The sequence below is a fragment of the Gossypium hirsutum genome, chromosome D10 (assembly GCF_007990345.1).
Source record: "Gossypium hirsutum isolate 1008001.06 chromosome D10, Gossypium_hirsutum_v2.1, whole genome shotgun sequence".
NCBI lineage: Eukaryota > Viridiplantae > Streptophyta > Magnoliopsida > Malvales > Malvaceae > Gossypium > Gossypium hirsutum.
The window spans coordinates 34,898,081-34,924,230 of NC_053446.1; the positions used below are offsets into that span (position 1 = coordinate 34,898,081).

A 26,150-nucleotide genomic window follows, 5' to 3' on the forward strand; every position below is an offset into this window, starting at 1 on the left:
AAGTGAGGAAAAAGCATGTGAAAAGACTGAGAGAAAAAAGACCTTGAGTGATAAAAGTCTACTTGATGGCCCAAATTTGGTGAGTGAAAATCCATATGTGGTAAAATTCGAGAGTTCTCACGAAGAAAATTAATATGAAAAGAAAGAAAATACTTATACAAAAGTGAGGAATGATTAAGTTTTAACTTACCTTAACACAAATTTGTTTAGTGGTGTTTCTTTATTGTAGGACTTTATGGATCCATTGACGAACTCTCAATTATATTACTCTACCATTGATAGACGATTTTACTTTTGAGAAAGAGATAAATTGAATATTGATAATTCTCCACAAGTGCTACAAGGTAAGAAAGGTAAAGAAACATTAGAAATTGATTTAAGAAGGCATACCTTGAATGTTTTTTATAAGTATGCTATTGGTTTTGTTTGTAAAATATTTCCTTACAACATGCTTTCTCGTTGGTCAAATTTCATTAAACATTGGCCTGACAGTTCAACTGATTTTATAGGTTTATCTAAATTTGTAAAGGTTAAAAATAGTAATTCTGTTGCATTAAATAAGTCTTTAAAAACATTTTACAATTATGTGAAATTCTTAACTCATCGTTGGAAATTCTTATGGATGGCCATGCATATTAAAAGAAAGTTACAGGTTATTTTTTACTTGAAGACTAATGTACCTAACACTTCTTTGTTTAGTGTTGATACCTTGTTTTTAAAGGAGACATACATGATCGAAGTTGATTTGAAATATCAAAATAATGTCTTTGATCCTGGAGATAGTTTTTGTGCACAAGAAAGCTGAGGTAAGTATTTATTTCATTTTATTGTTATTTATTCTAATCATTTTTATTTTTGTGTAGCTAAAGATTCGGGGACGAACCTTCGTGAGGAAAGAGGGACTGATACAAGTAGCTCAGTCCAACTCAAAGGCCATAATAGAGATGAGCCTTTCAAAGTACTCAAGCGAATCAATGACAACACTTATCAAATAGATCTGCCCGGTGAGTACAATATAAGTTCTACTTTTAATATTGCTGATTTTTCTCCCTTTGATGTTTCAAATTAAAGAACGAATCTTTTTGAGAAAGAGGGGAATGACGCGAGTCTAAAGGCCCAAAATAAAGCTCATGAACGTAATGAGCTCAAATTTACTCAAGGCCCAATAATAAGGTCGAAGGCCAAGCAAATCCAAGCAAGATTGAACGGGACCATCCAAGACTTCGTTACCAAGGCCTTAGATGCGCACACGATCGAAAAAGAAAATCAAGATTCAATTTCTTGTTTTCAAGAAAATCAAGAAACCGAATCTTGGTCCAATTTTACTATTTTGGACAATTTCAAGAATCAAGAAAATCAAGATTTCAAATCTTGGAAATCTTGGTCCAAGAATCGAATCTTGTAGCAAAGGTGCATTGGATTTCATGTACAAGCTTGAACGAGCCAATTTCGAGAGAAAACGAATCATAAGACCAAGTTCTTGAAAAAATGGTTCATTAAGATGTCTATAAGCCCATCCTGAAGTTTGGAAAGTAATTTAATTGAATATCAGGCCAAATTATCAAAGTGACCCAAATTGTAAAATATTTAAACTATAGGTCCAATTTTATTTTAATAGGTGGATTATCATGTAAGAATTCAACCCAAAGAGCCCATTTAATTCCTATGGCTGAATTCCCATTAAAAGTCCACACTTAGAATTATTTTATTTGATCAGTTGTCATGTTAGGTATTCTATTAGGGTTAGGAAAACTTATTTTGGGGCCTATAAGTAGCATGGACGTTCACCCTTATAAACACACATTGGTTTATGTTTTTTTTTGAGTTAATAATAATTCTATTTGAGTTTTTCTTTAAGAATTGTTCTTTAGTTTTTTTTAGAAGCTGTTTTAACAATCCTTTAGGTTGTGGGAATCATCTTCAAGCTTTTTCATGCCAAGATCTCTTTCTTGGAGGGGGAATTAGAGCTATTGAAAGGAGTTGTAGATTCTTAATGTTTCCAAGGCTTTTTAGGACGTCATCTTTTCTTTTCTATCCTTAATTTATCGTTTCTTGCTTATTTAAGTTAGTTTTTTGCTGTTTTGGCTTACTAATTTTATTGATTTTCATTCTAGGTTAAAGTTGCTTCAAAAAAGACGTTCTCTTACCTTGTTCCATCAAGAAACACATGAAAATTAGAAGTTTTAATCTTTTCTTGTTGTTTCAAGTATTCTTGCACAAAACAGTTTGCTTTGGTCTTTAAAATCACTTCTAACAAATCTGTTTGTGTTTTATTTTTCCAGATCTGGTTGGGGCATTTTCTTGAGGTCCAAAGATGTTTTCTTTCCATCCAAGAAACCCTAACTCATTCTCTTTTGGACTATTTACCAGCTGGTTCATCTTTATTTCGTTTTAATTTCGTTTGACTCTTCTTTGTGATAACTAATTTGTTTTCGTTGTTTCTTGTTTCAATTTATGTTTGTCTAGAGATCTAGGATAAATCCGCAACTTTGACAAACTTTATGATCTGCTTCCACATTCATCCACTTCATTCTTTATCAGAAAAAGGCAAAATTAGATATTCAGTCCCTGTGGATTCAACTCTACTGCTCTATACTGCTATTTAGTGTTATCTTGTCGTGTGAATTTATATTTGGTGGTTTTGACAGATATCAATTTTTTTGATGAAATTGATGCTTAGGTTTTGCGTTTCTATATTAGAAATGATGTTTAGAAATGGTTTTTGGTGCAGAGAAGGTTATTTAATGGTTGAAATTTGTGTTTTGGCTATACCATGAGTTTTCGGTGAGGTAGATTGGAGAGGTATTTTAGATCCGTGTAGTTCATGAGTTTTTTGATTTTCTTTTTGTTAATGAAAGCTTGTAAAATTTATTTTATCTCTGTTTAAGCTCTACAATGGGGAGGGGCCATTGTTAATCAGAATCGAGGTCCAAACATATCTACCTGATACACTTTGGCTTTAAAAGCAAAGTGGGAAGGTGGGTGGTTTTTAAAGGAAATTGGTAAACATGCCTATTTACATTCTAAATTGTGATTTTGAATTGTGTTTCTAATGATTCAATTGTATCTCAAATGTTTTAGATTATTAAAATTGATTTTAATTTTATATAAGCATATTTGTAAATGATTTATGAAAATTGTGAATTGTATGTTTGGTATGATTGATTTGGATTGTATTGAACAATAATTGGAGCATGGATTACTGTATATTAGAGTACTTGTTGATGGTTTAATGATTGGTTTTAAATCCATTGACAAAGACACTTATTGTGCTTATTTATGTTGGTACTAAAATTGCTAAGTGACTTGATTTAAATTGAATTTTTTATATCATGAATTAATTGCTTAAATATCAGTTTTTATGCCCTGTATGATTGGTTATATTGGCAACAGTGCATGTTGGATCCATTGGATATAGATGGCATGCTATAGGATTAGTGAGTAGTCACCACTATATGTGTTATTTGTGAGCATATAACTCTAAGAGTATTAATTTTGTTGGAGTGAATAAGGGAGTGTTGAACCTTTTTCTTCACTCAATTATTGGCGATTTCGAGGCGATATAAGGGAGAGTGTGGCTACGCCCCACTCAACCGGAGTTTTGTATTCGATATTTGGGAGATCAGAGATCCATTTATCCAATGCATGATCACATGTTTATATTTTTCCATGGATGTCATTTGCCAATATAAGTGTTTGTTTGTTAATTAAATTATGTTTCCATATGCCATAATAAATGTGATTTTTACTCATGGAATAACATATGGAATTATGATGTTATGATGTTGCATTGTTGCTGGAAATTTCAGTCAATTGAATGCTATAATTGAGCATGAAAATATAATTGAAACTATGATTCATATACTCAAAATTTGATACATGATTTGCCTTAGTTTAAGTATGTTTTTGGTGTGATTTACTTATTGAATTTATGGCTACTCACTGAGCTTTTTCAGCTCACACCCTCACAGCTTTATGTAGAGTTTCTTTTTCCAGCTTTGGGGAGTTGAGGAGAAAGGGCATGGCTGGTCCAAGTTTATGGCTATTTGGTAGTATAAACTAATGACTCTTTTTTAGAAACATTAGAGGGCATTGTCGCACTCAATTGGGATAATTTGATACACTTGTAATGGAGATTTGAGACTTTTATTTGGATTTTAATTTTGAGATGTTATACTTGTTTTTTTAATGATTGTTTTTATGGTTAAATGTTGTGTGGATTATGATATGTTGCTAAGTGATATCATGGTGTTTGAAGCATGAATTTTTCACTAATACATTTTAATTGTAGCTTGTCAAGGAGTGGATAGCTTTGTGGCTAAGGTAAGTCCATTGTATGATTTAACTATTGTTTGTTAAGCATGATTTTGAATGTTTAAATTATGAATACATGTTGTTTATTAGTTATAATTAGATTAATTAAAATTGTATATATATGATTAAAGTAATAAAACTTAGCATATATAACCTTAATTAGTAAATGGATTAAGGAAAAATGGTTAATTAAAATGAATTTTAGGGGTTTCCCAAAATTGATTAAAAGGAAGTTGGTAATCATTTAGAATTAAAATCAGGATCATTTAGTTTTAAGTGGTAAAATGACTAAAATATCCTTAGGGTTAAATATTTAAAAATAATTTTAATATGGTTCACAAATTGCTTCCACAATAAGATTAGACAGTTATTAGTTAGAATTGAGGTGTTATAAGGTTGGGGTGTGGTTTGGGGTGGTTTTGTGCTGGAGAGTCACTTTGGTGGCTAATGTGTCGCTTCGGATTCGGGTCGGTCCATACCGATCGGGTTTGGGGTGTTACAAAATTGATGGTGAATAGAAATACGATAGAGTATGGATTGAATCATATAATGAAATTGAAAGATTGATTACCCTATTAGCTATTTGGACGAGGTCGGATATAGTTGGCATGCCATAGGGTCTAGATATTGATTGAAAACTATCGTAGCTGGGCAACCCGGGGTGGTAGATTGTACATATAAAGTGATTGTTGCCAGACAACCCAGGGTGGTAATATGTACATGTTTAACGTCATCATTGTAGGGCAACTCGGGATGACGGATCTGCATATCCGTTGTGAGTCCATGTCTGATTAATAGGTTATAAATAATGAATTGACTAAGTGGTATGTGAACTAAAATAAAATTGAAACATGAGCTTTGACAACATGCGAAATGAGTTGAAAACGAGCCCTAGGGGTCGATTGAATATTAATGAGTTAATAGGCTAAAAAATGATTGAAATGATGAAATGAAATTGAGTATATATATACAAGTTGATAACTGTGTATGAATAGGTAAATGTTATGAATGAAAAATGAAAAATGAAAAATTGTATGTTTGGATACTTAAGTAATGAATTGAAGTGCAAAATAGATAAGTGCAAGTTATGTGATCATGGTAGTTTTGACATGAATATGTATGTGATTTGGCTATAATTGAATTAGAGTAGAATGTTTCCATTTATATATATACTTGTATTGTATTGACTTGAATCATAGAAATACCATTGAGCATTTTTGCTCGCGTATTGTTTATTTTCTCCATGTGCAGGTATAGTTGATTCCTGTGAGTGCGTGCAATAGATCCAACATCCAAGAAGCGATCCTCAACTTAGCAAAGTTTCTATAATTCCATTTTGTTTAAAATAAGGTATGTACCTAGGTTAAGTCAGTTTTGGTAAATGTATGATCATGTTATAATTAAAGCTAGAATTAGTATTTTGAGAATGGCGAAATGATTAGATCATGAAATTGAGTGTCTGATAATGGTTGAAATGTTTCCAAAATGCTGTTATGTTAAGGTTGATTTAAAAAAGGTTCATATGCTAGATGTTGTGGATGGTTATGCCATGAATTGAAGCTATATGTTGTATGGAAATAATGCAAATAATGTTTGGTAATTGTAGAATTATAAATAAGGTCATTTTGTTTAGAATTGAACTTGTTAAGAATGAGTATGTGGCTGAAAACATGAATTGGTTGATTTGGTATTTGTATGTTGGCGTCAAATTGGTACCATTTAGAAAATATGTCATGTCGGGACGTCAAGCATTGGTTGTTGTAACGAGGCCAAGTTAGTATGTTGCATCACGATGAGGAACCCCCAAAGTCGTGATGTCAACCCGATATTTTGAAAACATTACAATTTAGTCATAATTCGATCTTGGGTTAGCAATAAAGCTTTCGTAAGCTCGTGTAAGACCCAAAAATGACTATATATCATATTATATTCATGTATTGCTCGTAATTAAATGTATAGTGGTATAAATTGAATATGAATTATCGTAGTTGCTCCGACAATGAATGTGGCATCTTGTAACTCGGACCTAACAATCGGGTCATGTATTGAGGTGTTACATAAATTTGTTATTTGATTTCTTATTAATAACACTTTTAAGTTCTCAAAATAAAAATTTCTATTTACAAAAGAACAATTTCCCTTATTATCCAACAAGGAATTTATGAATGAATATATAGATGGCCCTTGAACACTTTAATGATATGGGCACAAGCCCCAAATGTACAATATGGCTCGTGTGTATAACACGACTTCCCTAAACACTCCATGTACGCACACAAATACCAAAAGTGAGTGCGCAGAAATGCTAATTAACAACAAAGACATGTGCCACAATAATGCTTCCCACACATACGTATCTTATAGCATGCCAACTATACACAAACACCTTCCAAGTAGTTTAATAGAGCATATAGTTGTTTATTTAGACCATATAAACAATTAAACACCCTTTATCACAATAAAATACAATTTTAATCACGAAATTACCATATTTAGACATGCTTACACATTAGCTTCATTCATCGTCATATAGGTGTCATTGGTAAAGCATTACACGTAATCAACATCATGAGCCAACATTTATAACAAGATAACTATAGGCATCAAAATCCTAAGCTAATCAACTTAAAATATTATATATAGTAAAAATCGATTTCTAATGACCACAAACCAAAAACTGATTAAGCTTCTAAAACTTCCTACTTTCCTTTGGCCTTAGATGACTTGGCCACCTCTTCGACTACATTCACACATCCAAAGCAACAAAAGAAATTTAGAAAATCATAATTCAACACTTAAATATTCTAATCTACTAATGAGTGTAATTCGATAAAGCAAGATTCCTCCTCACTTCCTAAAGTCATTTTATAGAACTCTGACCTAAGCTTACCGAAACTAAAATCTATCTTTAGAACTAAGTTTTGGAACTTAAAATCACTCTAGAAACACTCTAACCTAGCAAAATCTCAAGGTTTCCATCTCTATTTTTCAAGCACCCAATAATAGCACAACTTCATAACTCAATCAAATCTCTAATCAAACTTAAAATCTACTCTTCCCACAATATTCTAAACTCATAATAATCAATAAACTAACTCAAAAATTTAAGAAACCAATAGAATTGAAGCGGTTTCTCTCTCTATACATTCAAAAATGTCGAAAATGATGAGAATTCTTAAAAATCAAATTCTGAAGACTAAAAAAAAAATCATAGATTAAAGTTATAAAACATATTACCTAGTTAAAAATTAGAGAATTGATCAAGAAAACTCAAGAGTTAAATCCCTCGTATTACACATTAACACCAACGATAACTAGGAAAAAGAGAGAGAAAAGTGTTGAGATTTGTCTTTCAAATCTTCTTCTATAAAAGAATTTAATAGAAATTAAGCTTATCAATCTGAAATTGTTGATATGAAATCAAGATTTGATGAAAAAGATGAGAGAAAAATTAGTGAGAAAATTTCAATCATGAAAAATTGCTTAGTCTTAACCACTCCTTCCAATTAACCATTTGAGACATTGGCCTCTAATTCTTAGGTAAACTTGGACAAATTACCATTTAAGGACCTCTCATAGTTCTAATTCTATTTTCTAGTTATGAGACATTGGCTTCTTTAATTTGTTATTCAGGCCAAAATTTTAATTTCCAATTACTAAATAATTAATGCTACTAAATACTAGGAATTAAGTAGTTAATAAACCAAAACTTCAACACTATGTCCATTTCTAGAAACTTCTCGGTTTAACTTCCCAAAATGACTTGATTAAGGAATTTCCGACAAATAACTAAATTTTAAATTCTCAAAAATTTTCAGAGAGTTACAACACTTCTCTCTAATATCATGGCTCACTTAATAACATTATTACTCTTCAATATTAATTTGCGCAATTCCACACTCTACTATAAAATCACTAATTAATCCATATATTATTTTTTAGAAATTTATTGTACTCCTCCCGAAATAGTGTCTTGTAGGGCATAAATTTTTTTGGAATGTTACCATTCCAATAAGTGGTGCAACGATAATTTTGTTAAAAAAAATTATGAAAAAAGCGAATAAAGTGTTAACATGACATCACTTATCTGTGATGGTCATTGAACTGACTAACCTATCTGTGACGGTCATTGAATCGACTAAAGGGGTGTTACACTTTTTCCCTTCAATTCTTGTATCTACAACTACAATTGTTGCAATAGCTTATTACCCAACTTCTCAACTCTTTCAGCCATCCTAAACTCCACTCTTCCAATTTTCCATTAAAATTTCTATCTGAGGTTGGAATCACCCATGGTGTCTAGCTCTAAGGCAAACTTATTATGATCCTGAGTTACGAATTGCCTATGGTGACTGTGTGGAACTCTTCAAAAGGAGTCCCTTACCTTAGAGTAGCTAGAGAGACTCTTAAACCTATTAAATTGAATTATTCTTACATAATTTTATTGCTATAAAATACTTGTAAGCTAAGAAAAACGAGGACTCTCGACAAAAAAAACCCTCCTAAACCCTAATATCATAAATATATTTTTAATTATCTCCTAAAATTAATATCTTTCTAAAAACAATAATTGACTTTTAACAACAATTATATCAATTAAATCCTGCTTGTATTAAACTGCTTAAGTGTTATTGCTTTGATTGCGTGATAAACACTAGTTAAGCATAGAAGGATCCCAGCAGGATCTTCAATATGGTGAAAACTACATACATAATTCATGTGTAATATTACGAAGATTATACCCTGAATCACTTCCTCAAAAGTTTCTTCTCATTTCCTCTTCTTCTTCAACCAGAACAGTTGGATGATAACCGCAAAGCACCTTTCTTAGCATCAATAAATTTACTCGTCTAATAGATTTGACTTGCATATATATTACTACAATATTAGACTTTATTCTCTTCAGCATTCTGGTCAACTGCTACATGAATTGACTTGCATGTGTGCAGCATGCAATTACATGCGTCAACAGCCTCTCCTACTGTCAAGAAGATCCATCCTTGCCCGATCTTGTCAATGAGTTTTGACTTGTCTAGCTTCTTCATCACCTCGCTTTGCGGGTTAGCCAAGACAAGCTGATCAAATCAATGGCAAAAATATTCATTTAAGCTAACAATTTTGGACGAGAGAACAACTGTAGAAACTGAAATATGGTAGAAAATAGTTTATACCTGTAGACCTTTTCTATGGACATTCTTCATGAGTTCTTCGAGCATGCTAATTCCACTAGTATCAATGCTACCTACCGCTGTAAAATAAAATTTCTCGATTGTTAGAATTAGGATATTTACATATATTTCCTGTGCTTCTTCCACTCATCTTCTTCACTTACCACTCAAATCTAATATGACATAGTGTAAGCTTGCTTCCCCTGCAGATTTTAACCCGTCTTCCTCTTCATAAATCCATCTCGAGATCCTAGAAAAATGATAGTGGGAAGATTAATCGTATCGTAATCATCTTAATTAACCTTTCTAACTACGTTAAGCAGCTTAAATCAAAATGCTTTTTGCTACCTTTCTCTTAGATAGATTGCATTGGCAAAGAAAACAGGGGCGTCTATTTGCAGTATGAGAATCCCTGGAACACTGTTCGCGATTTGGTATTGGTCCATACTTCTATAGATCCCAGAGTTTGGAATATTGCCTAAAACCATCGTTCTGGGCCTCGCCACAAAGAGAATAATCCTTAGCAATGAAACAGTGATCTGCATCGACAGGGTTTTTTTTTTTGTATCAATAATTTTTCTGTTACCTTATAGGGCTTATAACTAGGGAAAAAAATTTACTATGCTAACCGAAATGATTAGACCAATCTCAACGCTTCCGAGGACAACACCGAGATATGCCCCCAAGCAGATGAAGAAGTCGAATTTGTCAATTTTCCAAAGGTGGATTGCAGCTTCATAGTCAAGCAGGCCAAGCATGGCTGCTATAATTATAGAGGAAAGTACCACAAGAGGAGTGTAATGGAACAATGGTGTTAGAAATAACAACGTAAACATCACTGCTGTTGCCATTACAATGTTGGAGACTGCACTTCTGCTTCCAGCATTGAAGTTCACTGCAGTTCTTGAAAATGGTCCTGCAGTCACAGCCAGGAGTTGGAAAATTTCCATGAAATGACGGATATTTTGTACGATTAGGAGCATTCTCAATGGATCAAATGGGAGGTAAAACAGGGCTTGACCGGTACCTGCAGTTAAGTAACAGGAGGTGCATGAGCCAGCAATGTTCATCATCCCGAAGGCGATCATTTCTTTGTTCCCATCAATGTGATAGTTCTTGAACATGGCAAAGGTTCTTCCGACTGCAATTCCTTCCTGTCTTTTTCATCACAGTCAACCTCTACATTAATGCTCAACTCAAGTTCGAATATTTTTAACTAATGCTTAACTCAAGTTCAAATATTTTTAACCTACCACTTATTATGTATTTATTTATTAAGCAAAGCAAAACATTTGGGCTACAAAAGAAAACAAGATGACATGCCCTTGACAGAGTATGAGGCAAATATGACGTAGCATTGTGGAGTTGGACTCTTAGGGAACATGCTAGTCACAAAACTGATGAGATGTTAAAAGGTTTAGGAATTAAATATGACGATGAGATAACTCACAGCAAGGCCAATGATGCCAATGACGATCCCGGTTTTTATAGCCGCCATCAAGTGGGGCGACCCAAACGCCAGGTCTGATGCAGACGGTGGATTCAACCCTTTCTTCAAGTGCCCAATCTGTAGAGAAAACCATTAAAATTTTCCATAAATATTACTTATCTTGAAACCTCATCTCATCAAATCAGCCTGCAGAGATATTTCACTGCTTCCATATACAATTTTCTGTCGCAAGATATTTGGAAGTTTGCCTTTTAAGTGACTTTGTATCTTTCTCTTTTGTTTTTTTAGTATTAAATATTGACATTATATGTTACCCAAAGAAAAAAAAATCATATATAAGTAGGGAGAGAGAGAGACGGAGACTGACCACTTGAACGCCATGTTTTTCTGCATGCGTCAGATAAACGAGAAGGCTTCCCAAAATAACTGTGGTGAGCGGTGCCATGGCGTTTATCCAGAAGAAAGCCGCCTTTCTCTTGCTCTACAGGGATTGAAGAAATCCATCGGTTTTTAGATAATGGAGTCCAAAGAAGGGTAAAAGGATAATCAGAAGTCAGTTTAGCTTTGGAATTCGTATTATCTCTTCTTCTTCTCTGATCTCTTCTTGAGAGTATAATACATTTTACTATTGCATTTAACTACTTTTATAATAATTTTTAAATATATTGTTATATTGATATTTATAAATAAATAACATGAGTAAATTTAATTTCTAATATTTATCTATTTTGTTACTTCCATTTAAATTCATTTATTATTATTATTTTAGCCTTTAATTTTTAAATTTTACAAGAAAAATTTACCGCATTATTAAATTTTTAATGGTATTGACCTAACAACTTTTCATGTGTTACACGCATGAATAAATTTTATTACATGTGTGAATAAATTTTAAATTTTTATGAATAATTTTAAAAATTGTGTTAAAATTTTTATTTATTATTATTTTTTGAATTTTTTTGAAATAGATATGAACTGTCACAAGAGTTATCACGTTAATGTCTTAAAATTTTTCATGATGAATTTATTTTAATGTAATTTGATTAAATTTAGAAAATTAAAATGATAAAAAAATTTGATGCAAATGACAAAAAAAAAAGAGAGTTTGAATATATAGAATAACAAATCCTATTCTAGTGGAAACGTATATCCACAAATATTGCTTATTATGAATGTCTTCTATTTGTAGAATTGCATCAAAAGCATGGGTAAGAATACATAGCAGTTGCATATAGATGAATTCCGGTGAATGTTCATGAATTTAATTAAGTTAAATGGTGGGTCTTTTCGCAAAAGCTTTATGTAGACAATCTGTATACATTAGCACCAATCACCAGGCAATTTATATTAGTTTTGAAAGCTTGTCAATAGAAAAATAAGAAGAAGCAAAAGAGGGTATTCAAAGATGCACTCACAAAGTATCTTGTGAGGAGAAGGAAGAAAAGAAAACAACATCCCAGAACAGCACTCTCCCATCTCCACTGCAAGTTTAAACCACCGCAAATATAGTTAATTATTTTCCAATTTCTTAATTTATACTAATATAACAATTTTAACCCCCAAAAAAACTATAAACAATAATTAATGTTAGAAATAGTTAAGAAAAAGATTGTAAATTAAATTAAACCTGATGAATTTGGCTGAAAACTGAGCGCATAACAGATACAAGATCAGTCTCATGAGTAAAATGAACTAAACCAAGAATCCCTTTCAATTGTTGAAAGCACACAATCGTTGCTGCTCCACCCATAAATCCCACTATGGTTGCATGTGACAGAAAATCCACGATAAATCCAAGTCTACAAATATTTAACAAACACAATTTAATATTTAAACGGATCCTGTTAATCGTTGCTATAGATGTCAATTAAGAATTAATTATTTTATAATAATATAATAGATAAATATCAAAATTATACATCCTCTTTAATTCAATGTGGTATATAAATTTTAATTTAATTTCATTTTTACAATATTTTTAAACTAGCATAATTTTATATTTTATGTATATAAACTATTATATTAATTCAATATATTTTGGAAAGCAAATTAAGTAATTATTTGAAAATTTCTTGAGTCTTTGTTTTGCATCTAACAGTTTAATTAAGGCCCTAATTAATAGTAATAGCGACATTAATTAAAGCTAAAGCAAATAGTAATTAAAGTAATATCTTGATTATACCTTAAGATGCCAAGGGAAGCTTGGAACACTCCAGCAAAGAAAGTAGCCGTGAAGACTAACTGAACATATTGCTTGGGGTTCTCAGTAGGGCTAACCTCCTTGCCAAGCATTGAAGATATTAGAAGTGATGCGACAGCTACAGTCCCCACTGCCAAATCTCTGGAGCTCCCCAACATGGCATATAGCAGCGGCGGAACAAAGCTTGAGTCTGCATTCCAATGGAGTTCATGATTTCAAGTTTCAAAAATTTTCGCAAACACAATGGTTTATTCATTAACAAAGAATAAGAGGGATCGAAAAAGAAATAAATAAGTTACAAAGTCCAAGAATTGGTGGAATGCTAGCCAAACTTGCATAGCTTATCCCTTGAGGAACGGCAAGGCTGGCAACGGTGATACCGGCAATCAAATCAGCCTTAAAGAAGTCGAAAGTGTAAAGAGGAGCCCATTCAATAATTGGTACAAAATATTGTAATCCGAGCAAGAACTTGTTGGAAATAGGCTGATTCTTGAACTGCCTAAAAGGGTCATCAGGAAAGAAAGTCTCCTTGAGTCTTGCTTGTAAAGACTTGAGAAATGGTTTCGAAGGAGGAACCGGTACCCGGCGCTGGCTCTCATACTCTCCGGTACTTCCCATTATCAAGCAAACCAAGTCGGTTTTGCTGCAGATTAAATAAGAGCTGCTTCGGAGATATTGATAATGGAAGTCACACACTTGTGTTTGTTTTGTCGTGGTGAAGGCTATCGAGGGGGCAGCCTTTTATAAGGTGGTGGAGAGACTTATAACAGTTACAAGTGATTTAAAGGACCCACACTCAACTAACACGTGGCATGTTATTTCATCTTCTGGAACACAGATAATCATATAGTGAATCTTTTCTGACTAAAATTCATATGGTGGATCTTGATTATTACCTATGACGGTAAGAATATCCAAATCCGAATCCCCTTATAATTTTTTAAATCGAATTAGTGATTAAAAAAAAAATTGGATGCGGCGTAAGGTGGATTTCTTTTTTTGAACCGTTTGGAACCCCACTTTACAATATGAATTATGATTTTATCTTTTTATATATATAACCATTAAGAAAAAAATAAAATAAAAAAAATTCATAACAAATTATATTTAAATATTTACTTCACGATAAAAATATTAAATATATTAAAGATAAGTAGTAAAAAATAAATAAATTAAAGCCAAGTAAACTAGAGCAGGGATGGATGCATTTAATATTTATAAAAGTAGTAGTGATTTTCAATATTATTTATCCATAATAGTGCAAGGCAGATGGTGGAAAAGAGCATGAAAACTGTGGAGTAAGAGTAGATTTAGTAACAATCATCTTCGCGTTGCTTCATTGCCATCCTTACATGAGGAGAGTTGAAAAATAAAGAAGAAAAAAACACTCTCACCATAACCTTTTACGGATTTTACTTAATAAATAGTAAACTTTTTACTTGATCTAATAAACAATCCTATAAATATAAAACTGTGGAATAATAGTAGATTTAGTAACAATCATCTTCACCTTGCTTCATTGCCATCCTTACATGAGGAGAGTTGAAAAATAAAGAAGAAAAAAACACTCTCACCATAACCTTTTACGGATTTTACTTAATAAATAGTAAACTTTTTACTTGATCTAATAAACAATCCTATAAATATAAAACTGTGGAATAATAGTAGATTTAGTAACAATCATCTTCACCTTGCTTCATTGCCATCCTTACATGAGGAGAGTTGAAAAATAAAGAAGAAAAAAACACTCTCACCATAACCTTTTACGGATTTTACTTAATAAATAGTAAACTTTTTACTTGATCTAATAAACGAACCTATAAATATAAGAAATAACAGAGAAAAGGTTTTGCTAAGGAAAAAAACATTTGAAGAATTAATTTGGATTTACAACCCCTTAAAAATCATTAAAAATATGTATAATTCGTTGTAATGAAATAAAACTGTAATGAAATGGTATTCTATGATAATGGAATAGGTATGAAAATGATTTGGTTGAGTTTAATGGAATATACATGAACAACTATTACAATATTTGATTAACATATAATACCACAAAATAGATCATGAATAGACTAAAATGATAATTTTAAACTTAGGTTGAAATAATATTTTATTTATAATATTAATATCTTATAAAACTTTTAAATATGTTATATTTAATTTTAAAATAAAAAAATTTGCGATAAATTAATTATAAAAATAAATATTTTTAATTTTTTAACGTTTTTATAGTTATAATATCAACGATACAAATTATAATAACAGTTTTAATATAAAATGGCTTTGTTGGTATGTTATATATTTAATAAATCTAAAATGTTATTAAAATTATTATTTTAAAAATTAATATATTAATTATCAAATTTATATAATATATTTTGTAATAAAATTATATAATAATAGAATACTCTAAATTCAAAAGAATGTTAAATGTGATAATATATTTAAAATATAATAATATATGAAAAAAATTATTATTTTATAACAAAAATATTATTCTTTAATACATGCTATTATATCATTTAAATATAATAAAATATTTGTAGAATATATATTATAATAACATTTTGTAACAGGTGTAAACTTGTTTTGTTTTATTTAGCTCTTTTGTCTCAATTCTCAATGCTGTTTTCCTTCCAACTGTTCAACACTTTGATAAATAAATTTCAAAAATTCAGATCAAATCCAAGTATTAAAGACTCATATTTTTCAGTTTTCAAGTTCTTCAACAGTTTAAGAAAACAACAATTCAAAAATCCAAATCAAACCCAAATATCAAAGACTTATATTGTTTAGTTTTTAAGAAACTTGAATATTCCCCATTAAAATTGATGATTACCTAGAGACGATTTTAACGTTTTGAGCTTTTTTTTCCCTCAATTTGATAGAAAGATGAAAAGTGAATGTTTGAAAAAAAAATGGTGAAAGAATAACGTCCCCAGATTTTTATATATTATATAAGCTTGTAAATTTGTGATTTTTTTTATGGGTATATTGGAGAGGAAAATTTTTTAAGCTATTCATTGTATTTGTTGAATAGTCCTTACATGGGGTCAGTGCTGAATCCACATTCGTAAGGTAGATTTGAACCAAACAATGGAATGGTGGTCCCGCCAGAATTGGGATGTAATCGTGTTGCAATTCCATTGAAGCAAACATGTTGTAAGACCTTGCTTATGTTATCTTCATTACCAAGTGCCATCCTGCCAAATATACAAGTTGTTAAGGGTAAACAAAACTTGATTTGATTTGAAAAAAATAAAAAAAATTTGAATTTTCAGTTAATCAAATTGAGTTATTAGAGTCAACTCGAATAAGTAATTCGAGTTTCGAGTTTGAATCGAGTTGAATTCTACAATTTGAATAACTCAAATAATAGATTGGTGTAAATACCCCTTTGGTCACTGTCAATTTTAAAAATGAGCAAATTGATCTCTCTCAACAAATTATAAAAATGTTCAAAACAATTTTTAAAAATTCAAAATATTTATAAAACTTTCAAAATTTATATATTTTTTAAAAATTATAATAATTTTAAAAAAAATTCTAAAGAATATATAAAGAAAGTTAAAAGTTTTCTAAAATAATAATTTTGGTACCAAATAAGCTAATTAACGATTCATATTTGTTATACTAAAGTATCTTATTATTATTATTATTTTTATTTAATTTCTTTTTCAAATACATATGATTTCAAATTTATGTGCTCTAATATGAAATTAGTTATACTATAACAAGACTTTAATTTGACATTTTTAATTTAATTTGAATAATTTCACTCAATTCAATTCGACTCGAATTTCAACATTCAACTTGATTTAAAAAAATCAAATCAAATTAAAATGGTAAAATAAGACTTATTAACTCATTTAATTAATTTTTTTTACTTGATTTGATGGAATGTTTTTCTTAGAATAGTTGATTTTAATAGGAGATGGTGATTTAGCCTGCCACACGCGACTCAGTAATGTAGTGGGGCAATGGGACCCAAGAATTTCCGGAAGATACGGGAAATTTTTGTTATGTTTTTTAAGATGTGATTAAAAATATTTGGTGTTTCAGAATGATGTTATTGATGGCCATGCCCATATGCCTCCCAATTTCTGTTCAGTGGGGTAATTAGCTGGTACAGAATCAGCAATTCCTTTTCTAATCTCCATAATGGCGGATCTAAATTTTCAAAAACAACACTAATGTGAATTTTTAAAACTAATTTACCGATGTAATTTTATATATGTTGATCTTCTTTCCCAAATCCCAGAGTTGATTTTGAGAGAGAACTTTTCGAGATTAATATTTTGGTTAATAGAAATAATTTTGAAATAGCACATAAGTGAAATTCTATTATGAATAACTTTCTAATTATCCGACCTATATCGAAAGTTTGATACGTGGATATATTAATGATATTAAAACTTTATAAACAAGTGGTTTATCCATGTTGGTATGATTGGTACAATTGTAATTGCTCAGGATTTTAAAGGCTTTCAGTTTTTTGTCCATTCAAAGCTTCAAATTTGCAAGCAAATTCTAGACTAAACTTTTTATCGTATGTTCTATACTTTTGACTCTTAAAACTCATTATATTGTTTCTTGTATGTTTCTTGGCAACAAAAAAAGAAAAAGAAAAAAAAAAAGCAAAACATTATAGTGAGACACACTAAGCTGGATGGAAACTCCAACCTACTCTTGAAGATGTCAAACAACTCCTCCAATTTGTCACCATTCAGCAACAGCCAACGGGCAACAACCGACTATGCAAAGAAGCAAAGCAATAGGAAACATGCACTTCAAAGGCCTTTATTAGCTTTTCATGGCCATAACATTTTCTTGCTTTGTACAAAAAAAAAACCCCTAAGTTTATCTAAGAACTTTGAGGTTCTAAGTTTAAATTCCACGTGTCCTTTCCAAAATTATTTTGGTTTAAATCCTTATATATTGTGGTTATAATTATATATTGCATTTTAATTGATGAGGGGGAGGGGGATGGGAGTTCTCGGACTAGAACACTGAGAGAAATGGTTCTTAAGAGCGAGCGATGCTGGTGAGCGAAGGCAGAACGTCCTCAAATAAGATCATTGATGGTGACGTCTAGGGTGGTTTCGAATGAGATGATGATGCTAGGGAATGAAGTCTAAGATGATTTCATACGATGATCTTCCAAGAAGATCTAAAACATACCTAACGTGGTTTAAGGTCCTTTTAAAGCAATGGACAAAATGCCAAGATGATATCGAAGGATGGTCTCACCTGGCCAAGGTCCTCCTGATGTTACAAATGAACTCAATCATCTCCCTTGAGGATGCTCGAGATGATGCGTTATACCATTTTTTCTTCAAGGAGTGGCAAGAGGTATCTTCTTGAAGTAGTGTATGAGTTCTCTTGGTGAATTTTGCTACTCTTCTTCTCTTGGCATGAGCTATTATTAGAGTAACGGATGAACCCGATCATCTCAATCATCTCCCTTGAGGATGATTGAGATGATTAGCTACACCAATTATTCTTTAAGGAACAGAAAAAAGCTTCTTTTCAAAGTAGTGAATAAACTCTCTTGGCAAATTTTACTATTGTTCTTCTCTTGGCATAAGCTAGTCACAATGTAGCGGATGAACTTGATCATCTTCCCTAAGATTGTCGAGATGATCCACTACATCGGTTTTTCTTTAAGGAGTGGCAAGAGGCATCTTCCTAGAGTAGTAGATGAACTCTCTAGGTGAATTTCATTACTCACTTTCTCTTGGTACGAGCAATTCTTGATGGGACATATGAACTCGATTATCTTGATCATTTCTTTTGGGGATGCTTGAGATTATCCACTACACTAGTTTTTCTTCAAGGAGAGAGGCATTGTCTTGGAGTAACAATAAACCCTCATGGTAAATGTCGCTACTCTTTTTCTCTTAGTGTAAGGTATTCCATTGTAGTGGATAAAATCGATCATCTTCCTTGAGGATGGTCGAGATGATTTGCCACACCAGTTTTTTCAAAGAGCAACAAAATGTGTGTTCTTAGAGTAACACATTACACCAAGTCCAAAAAATGATAGAATGTAAAGTAGTACATTTGTTGTCGAAACAACTCAATCAAAATTTAATACAATCATATTACATAAAATTTTAGAGTTAAAACATGCAAGTCGATGCATTGGGAGTTTACAGATCAATACAGGTAAAAGTCGAACTCAAAAGGGTCCGCATATAAAGTTCTAAGGTCAAATATTATCAAATATGATGTGAGGTTACGAATCCTAGGCCAAATTTGTTTGGATCTAGAGCCCTAAGTATAGTATATTCGTCAATTTAAGTTTGTAATTTTTTTGAACAAATTAGTTTAAATAAAATTTCATTATACATTAATATCATTTGTATATGTCCATAATAGTTTTTGCATGCAAATCAAAATGTATGCAAAATTTGGCTTATTGATTATCTTATGTTTAACTAATATTAAGTTGCATTATGTGGTTGGATCATAATGTGAGAACACAACTTATATTAATAGATAATTCGAATAGCTCGTAGTCTAATCAAAATTGAGCAAATCGATTGAAAGATTATTATGTTGTCTATCAAGTCCAATTGAGGAGATGCCCTGTTTTGAGCATCAAAGTGGATGATTCCCAAACGATAGAGACATATATTGTTGGGAAAAACCCAAAGCCTAGCTTAACCAACCCAATGGTTAGATTTTAGATTTTTGAAGTTAAATTAAGTTGCTAATAAAGAAAATTTAGATAATTCAAGTAGAAAATCATGAAATATTAGTTGTTGAGTTGATATTATGTGTTATACATGTTAGAAATAAAGTGGGTGATGTTGAAACAAAGCTTAATTCAGTTTAAGCTTTAAAGTCATTGTTGAATTGTAATGGGCCTATTTGTAAGAAATTAGAACCATAGTATTTATTAGTATATTATGATAATTTAAGGTCCTTAGAGTACAAATACGAAGTTGGATTTATATTTGATTGGGTAAATTGTAAAATATAGGAAATTTGGATATTAGGGTTTTAAGGGATTACAATAAAAGGTATGCATAATATATACAATTTGAATGCCTTAATTGTTTGATAATGAGAAGCTAATATTGTTTCTATAATTGTATTATTGAACGAGGTTAAATACAAGGACAAAATATCAAGGGATAAAGAAAAGAAAAGAGCGCACAATGAGTTAGTTTTTGTTAATTTGATTTGATTTCATAATATTGTTTGGTATGTGTTATGTCATGTTTAATTGAAAATGAATCAATATGTATAGTTGATCTCATATAGATAAGATGTGCTTTATTTTCTTGATGACTTGGTGTGATGACATATAGATGCTTATGACATGTTATGGATATATAAATGTAATGAAAGGAAAGAATGAATTATATATGTTTCTTGAGTGAGCTTTGACATGGTATATTGATTCAAGTATTAATAGAGTTTTTAGCTGCAGTATATGTATTATGAATATGAGATAGCACTTAATGAATATTGCCATGAGATTACTAGTTAAGCTTAATGAAATTAAACATAAAGAATAAGTAAAAATGTGTATGCCACTTTGTAAGATACTTTAATGTTATGTGAAAACGAATAAGCCTTATTAAACGATATCGCATAAAGTACTCCAATTCCCAAAGGGTCAAGTACATATAATTAGATCTAATACTCGGAGGGTCATGAGCATAGATTGATACATTCCTATAACTCCTATATTCTTGGAGGGTGGGAGAGTTCTTTAATTCTTGGAGGGTCGAGAATAGTACTATAGTTCTCAGAGGGTTAAGTACATGTAATTAGCTCCAATTCCCAAAGGGCCATGAGCGTATATTCATAAGTTCTCCAGAGCACTGTGTGTCTGTGAGCGTACAACGATGAAATAGTTAGTCTCTCTAGAGCACTAGGTGCTCGTGGGAACTAACACCAGCTCCAGAGCCCTAGGGTTTGAGAGCATATATTTATAGAATGATCGTGTATTCTTCAATGAGTTTAGAATCAAAAAATAAAAATAAAAGGTATGGACAATGCATTTGATTGTTCGATTTACGGTAAGTTGGTAGTTGTATTCAGAAAATTCTACAAATTACTATGTAAATTAATTTATTCAAATAACTTATGGTTAGATCAATGAATTGAACATTTATACCTATGAGATGATTGACAGCATGTAAAAGATCATAAAGATTACATATTAAGAGCCTCAGGGGCCAATGATGTTATAGAATGAATTGAACTAATTAAATGGTGAATATGAAATATGAATGATGGTGTGAAAAGGTTATATGCTTGTATATGAGTTTAAGATAGCAATGAAGATGATATTGTTAGATCTGGTGCCCTAAGTGTAGTATTTTCGTCTATGTATACTTGTATTTTTTTTGAACGTATTGGTTTAATAAAATCATTCTTGTGGTTTTTGCATGCAAAAAAATAATAGAAGCAAATATTAGCTCAATGGTTGTCTACTGTTTAAACTAATACTAAGTGGTATTCCGTGGTCGGATTGTAATATGAAAAGATAATTATATTGGTAGATGAACCTAAACATGTCCTTAGTCTAATTAGAAATGAGCAAACCGATTGAAAGACTAATATTCCATCTATCAAGTCCAATTAGGGAGATGCCTTGTCTTGGGCATTAGAGTGGCTCCTAGAAGATAGAGATATAGATGTGACTGACTAGACTGATAGTACATCGAATTAAACCTAAGCAGAATAGATCCTAAATCCGTTTATGGATTTATTCACTTGTGACGTTCATAGTGTGACATACCTTAATCTTAAGTGGATGATGAGCTATGTATGTGTGACTCATATACTTTGATGTAAGTAAAAGCTTGAGTTCAAATAGATAATGAACTGAAAGTTGGTGCATTAGGTATATGAATTCTACAGTATGTAGCATTATTCACAATAGTGGAATTCATAGATTAAGGTATAGGTAAATGATATCCTCTCATTGGCATTACATGATAGATGAGAAGTAAATCTGGCTACAGGTTGTTTGTCTTTGTGATGAATGACTTAATTATTATTTCATAGTACTTGTTTTTTTATGAAGGAAGATGTAATGGTTACCATGAGATAAAATAGAATCATATTGAGAGAGCGGATTTAGCCTAAAGAGATTAATGATATCTTAAGAAGATAACACACTTATGACAAGTTTATTGAACAAGCACTGATCGAGTTGCTTTTGTAATGGCATGTCATTAGGGAGAGCTTAGTCACGATACTATAATGGAATGACTTCATGACTAAATGAATTTATAATTAGTAGGTGAAAAAATGAAATTTAATTATAAATCTTTTGAGCCCTAATCACGTATATCCAATCGATTCCTCCGCTAGCTCGTTGAAACCAGAAATGAATTGCATGTTGAATCAAATGAACAAAAATAGATAGAAATGATATAGTTAGAGAAATAGGGAAATTTAGAAATGAAATTTATTTTCTCACTATGAAAATGACCTGAGAAATAGTTTATGATTTTTTGAATTATTAATTAATTAAATAAATAATTGAAGTTCAAAATTGAAATTAAATTAATTAGTCATTGTAAATCCATTGAATGTAGAAAAATTAAATATAGTTTCTCATAGATTCTTTTATGGTGAAATCGCCATGATTTTAATGGAATCAAAATCAAGTTGTGAAAATTATTTAATTGGGGAATTAATTAATTAATTAATTAAAATTAATTTATGATGTTTATTTTGAGAAATTGTATTGAGTTGGATAAAATTATAAAGTATTAGGTTAAAAGTCCAGGAAACACATATAATTGAACCCAATACATGAAAGGCTCGATCCCCATCATAATACATATGAGGGGAAGCACACCTTATGTCACACCCGATTTTCATTAAGTTCGGAAGTTGAGAGTTAATCGAATAGAGTAGTAAGTTGGCGGACTCTACTGGGAAACTTTGAAACCTTTGTAGGTGGTTAATAATTAATTGAATTTTAATTCTGGTTCAGTTAGGTTAGAACCGGTTGGTTCCTCAGTGGAAGACATAATGATTGCCGATGGATGACTTATTTGGGGTTTGGTGGTCGTGCGTAAAGGGTTATATATGTGGGAAATGTTAACCACCCGAGGAATATTCTTTTCAATCCTGATTACAATTTTTCTTCTTGTCTGCACCTTCTTCTTCAGTTGTTCCAAAGAAGTGGAAGTTAAGAGAGCTTTGCATGGGACAATGATCACAAGATTTGAAGCCTAAAAGTAGAGAATTTAAGGAATTGGTAAGCTTTCTCATCTTTTTGCACTTTTGGATTAGAAGAAGAGAAAGAGAGAGAGTAAGGATTCCTAATAAGTTTTTTTATAATGGGTTCTGAGTTTTAAGGTTTGAATGCCTTCAATTTAACTGATATATGGTTGTCGCGCTTAGCTATCAGAATAAGGGAGGTTTTGACATTTGGAAAAGCTAAGGTGACAAGGAAGAAAGAGTTCAAGTGAGTTTCTGTACCCTACCTATGGGTGGTTGTTGATGAGGTACTGCTTCTATGATCTGCATCTGAGTTTGTTCTGAGTTTGTTTGAATTCTTGGTCGTGTATGAAATTGGTGAATGGATATGCTGTGAATACAAAACACTGTGTAAGTATGTATATATGCTTGCAAGTATGTTCACTGCATGTCAAGCGGTTGTGAATTGTCATATTGATAAATGACATACTGTATGTTATATTCATAAGTACAGTGCCTTGTGTGAAATGCATGTTGATAAAATACGGTGTTCGGTGGGAGTTACTTTGACGAGATAGATGAAGATGGCATTGTGGAATGGTTATGCACTGGCTTTATAGGGAAAACTAGTTATGGTCTATCGACCTTATAGAGCGACACTGTAACGATGATTATGGACTGGTCCTTTGGGGCGACACCATGTAAATGGTATACATGTTGTTCGGGGCGACACCGTGTAAATGGTATACATGTCCTTTGGGGCGACACCGTGTAAACGGTATACATGTCCTTTGGGGCGACACCGTATAAATGGCATACATGTCTTTCAGGGCGACACCTCAAAAGGGGTTTATCCATTCTTCAAAATCAAAAGTCCATGATTAAGACATGACATGATCCAATGGCAAACATGTACACCTCATGGGAAAAATAGGGTCTGCCATGATGAAGAATAGGAAGCTTATCAGTGTACAAAAAGGGAAGCTACTTTATGACTTGCGTGGCGAGTAGGTTGACAAAATGATCGTGATATATTTGAAAGTGCGAGTAAGCGTGCTAAATAGAGGAATCTGCCAAAAGGAAAAAGTAGAAGAATGGATAGAAGCATCTTAAACGCGACATAAGTGGAAGGAACGAGTATTTTTTTTGGAGATTTTATCAATAGTAGTCCGCTAGAGTTGGTGTTGAACCATCATTGGCTGAATGTTTATGGAGAGATTCATCGAACTTGAGTCTATATCTAGTAATTGATAAAAGGGTCGTCAGAAGACCATTGCAAGTCCGCCAATAGAAAAAGTAGTCATCAAACCGTATTTACGCATATATGGTTATCTTAAGCAGTCAAACCGAGAAAGGTAAATGGGAGTCTAAGATGAAGCTGGACGGAGTTATGTGCTATAAGAAATTGTTAATTTGAAGAGCAAAATTATGGCTAGATCAAACGATATGCCGACAACGATTAGCTTAGGGAATACAAGATGACAGTAGTAAGAGTAAACGACAACCAGATTCAGCCTAAGTGACCACCAAATTATCTTGTGTAGTATGTGTGTGCACTATCATGGCTAGATAAACTACGAAACCTCCTATAATATACAGGGAGATAAATTTTGCTTATCTATCATATATTTATCGAACTTCTAGTCATTTACAAACACTTAGTTCAGACTCTCACTAGGTTCATATGAACTTACATGTGTTTTATCTTGCATGTAGGGTCAAGGAAAGACTTGAGAATCATATGGAGGGATCTCTCCAGATATTGCAAAGTCCTATGTGAAGGGCATCGTGAGTGTATCATGCGTATAGAAAGGCACCTCTGGAGGGCACACCTCGGGGATAATTTAGTGTATTTGTAGTAAAGTCTCAAGTTAAAATTTGTAAATATTTATTCTTGATTAATAAGGTAGAATGAATGTAAGATCATAGTGCTTGTATGTCAAGGAATATAATGGGAGTTTAAATTTTAAATCTAACGTTACTCCTGAAACTGAATAAAATTTAATAGTAGCAATGTATGTATAATTTGGAAATGTCTAAATATGAAACTAAATCACAATTAGAAATTTTGTTAAAATATTTAGGTTGACTGTGACACTTGGTACTCAGATTCAGTGATCGGGTCGGGTATAAGGTGTTACACCCTATTAGTCCCTCTCTCTCCTAGTTTAACTAGAAACTTGTTTTTCTATTAAATAAACTTATACTAATTCAACAAGGGTTTAACCTATTCTCCTTATAAATTTATGGCACTGGTAGGGTTAAATACACAAGAAGTTTTACACAACTTTGAGATATTGTTATTCTACCCGAAAATAGTGAGAATTTATTTTTAAGTATAAATTTTATTTTCTAGAATAACAATTCTAAAAGTTTCTATTAAGAGATATTTTTACTTTCCCACTGAAAGTAAAGTAAATTATTTATGGTTCTTTGTTTGATTCAAACTCGTTCAAGCTCACACTCGGAGTAGTTCGTGGTATGAGAATAGCAGAGAAGGCTATTCGGTGGAAAGTTTAAATGATAAGGATCTGTCTAGCCGAAAACACAAGTGTGATTTTGGATAAGTTTATTACGATAAATATCACAAACCGATTCGATTTTTAAAATTTTTAATTTTTGCCGAGAAAGAAAACTGGTTTTGAAAGATTTTTTTCTCAAAAATTGGTATCAGAGCTAGATTATGCTATCTTTATAGTATAAATTGATATCAAATTTTTTCTTTCTTTTTCATGTGTAATTAATTTTTGATAAGATATGACATTCTTGTAATTATCAACATGTTTAGGGATATGTATGTGAATGAATGTATGCTATTATTTTATTATATTTTATA

The 26,150-nt window shown here is 31.6% G+C and overlaps 1 protein-coding gene across 1 annotated transcript; it reads right to left on the reverse strand.

Annotated features, from left to right (window-relative positions):
• Window positions 1-8,924: 8,924 nt before the first annotated feature.
• On the reverse strand, window positions 8,925-13,856 carry LOC107914997 (sulfate transporter 3.1). Its single transcript, XM_041102559.1, has 12 exons — window positions 13,432-13,856; window positions 13,115-13,322; window positions 12,560-12,731; window positions 12,348-12,413; window positions 11,300-11,413; window positions 10,933-11,049; window positions 10,510-10,636; window positions 10,112-10,398; window positions 9,831-10,021; window positions 9,647-9,732; window positions 9,486-9,562; window positions 8,925-9,389 (listed from the first exon to the last, which is right to left on the reverse strand). The coding sequence occupies exons 1-12, from the start codon at window positions 13,748-13,750 to the stop codon at window positions 9,201-9,203; spliced, it is 1,953 nt and encodes a 650-aa protein (XP_040958493.1). The 5' UTR covers window positions 13,751-13,856; the 3' UTR covers window positions 8,925-9,200.
• Between the last annotated feature and the right edge of the window lie 12,294 nt (window positions 13,857-26,150).

Excerpts from the sequence above, each read along its gene's own strand:
- LOC107914997 (XM_041102559.1), bottom strand. The coding sequence starts at position 13,750 with ATGGGAAGTACCGGAGAGTATGAGAGCCAGCGCCGGGTACCGGTTCCT. Across the intron at positions 10,399-10,509 it reads CTCCTGTTACTTAACTGCAG|GACCATTTTCAAGAACTGCA; the intron begins GTACCGGTCAAG and ends CTGTGACTGCAG. Across the intron at positions 10,022-10,111 it reads AGATTGGTCTAATCATTTCG|ATCACTGTTTCATTGCTAAG; the intron begins GTTAGCATAGTA and ends CTGTCGATGCAG.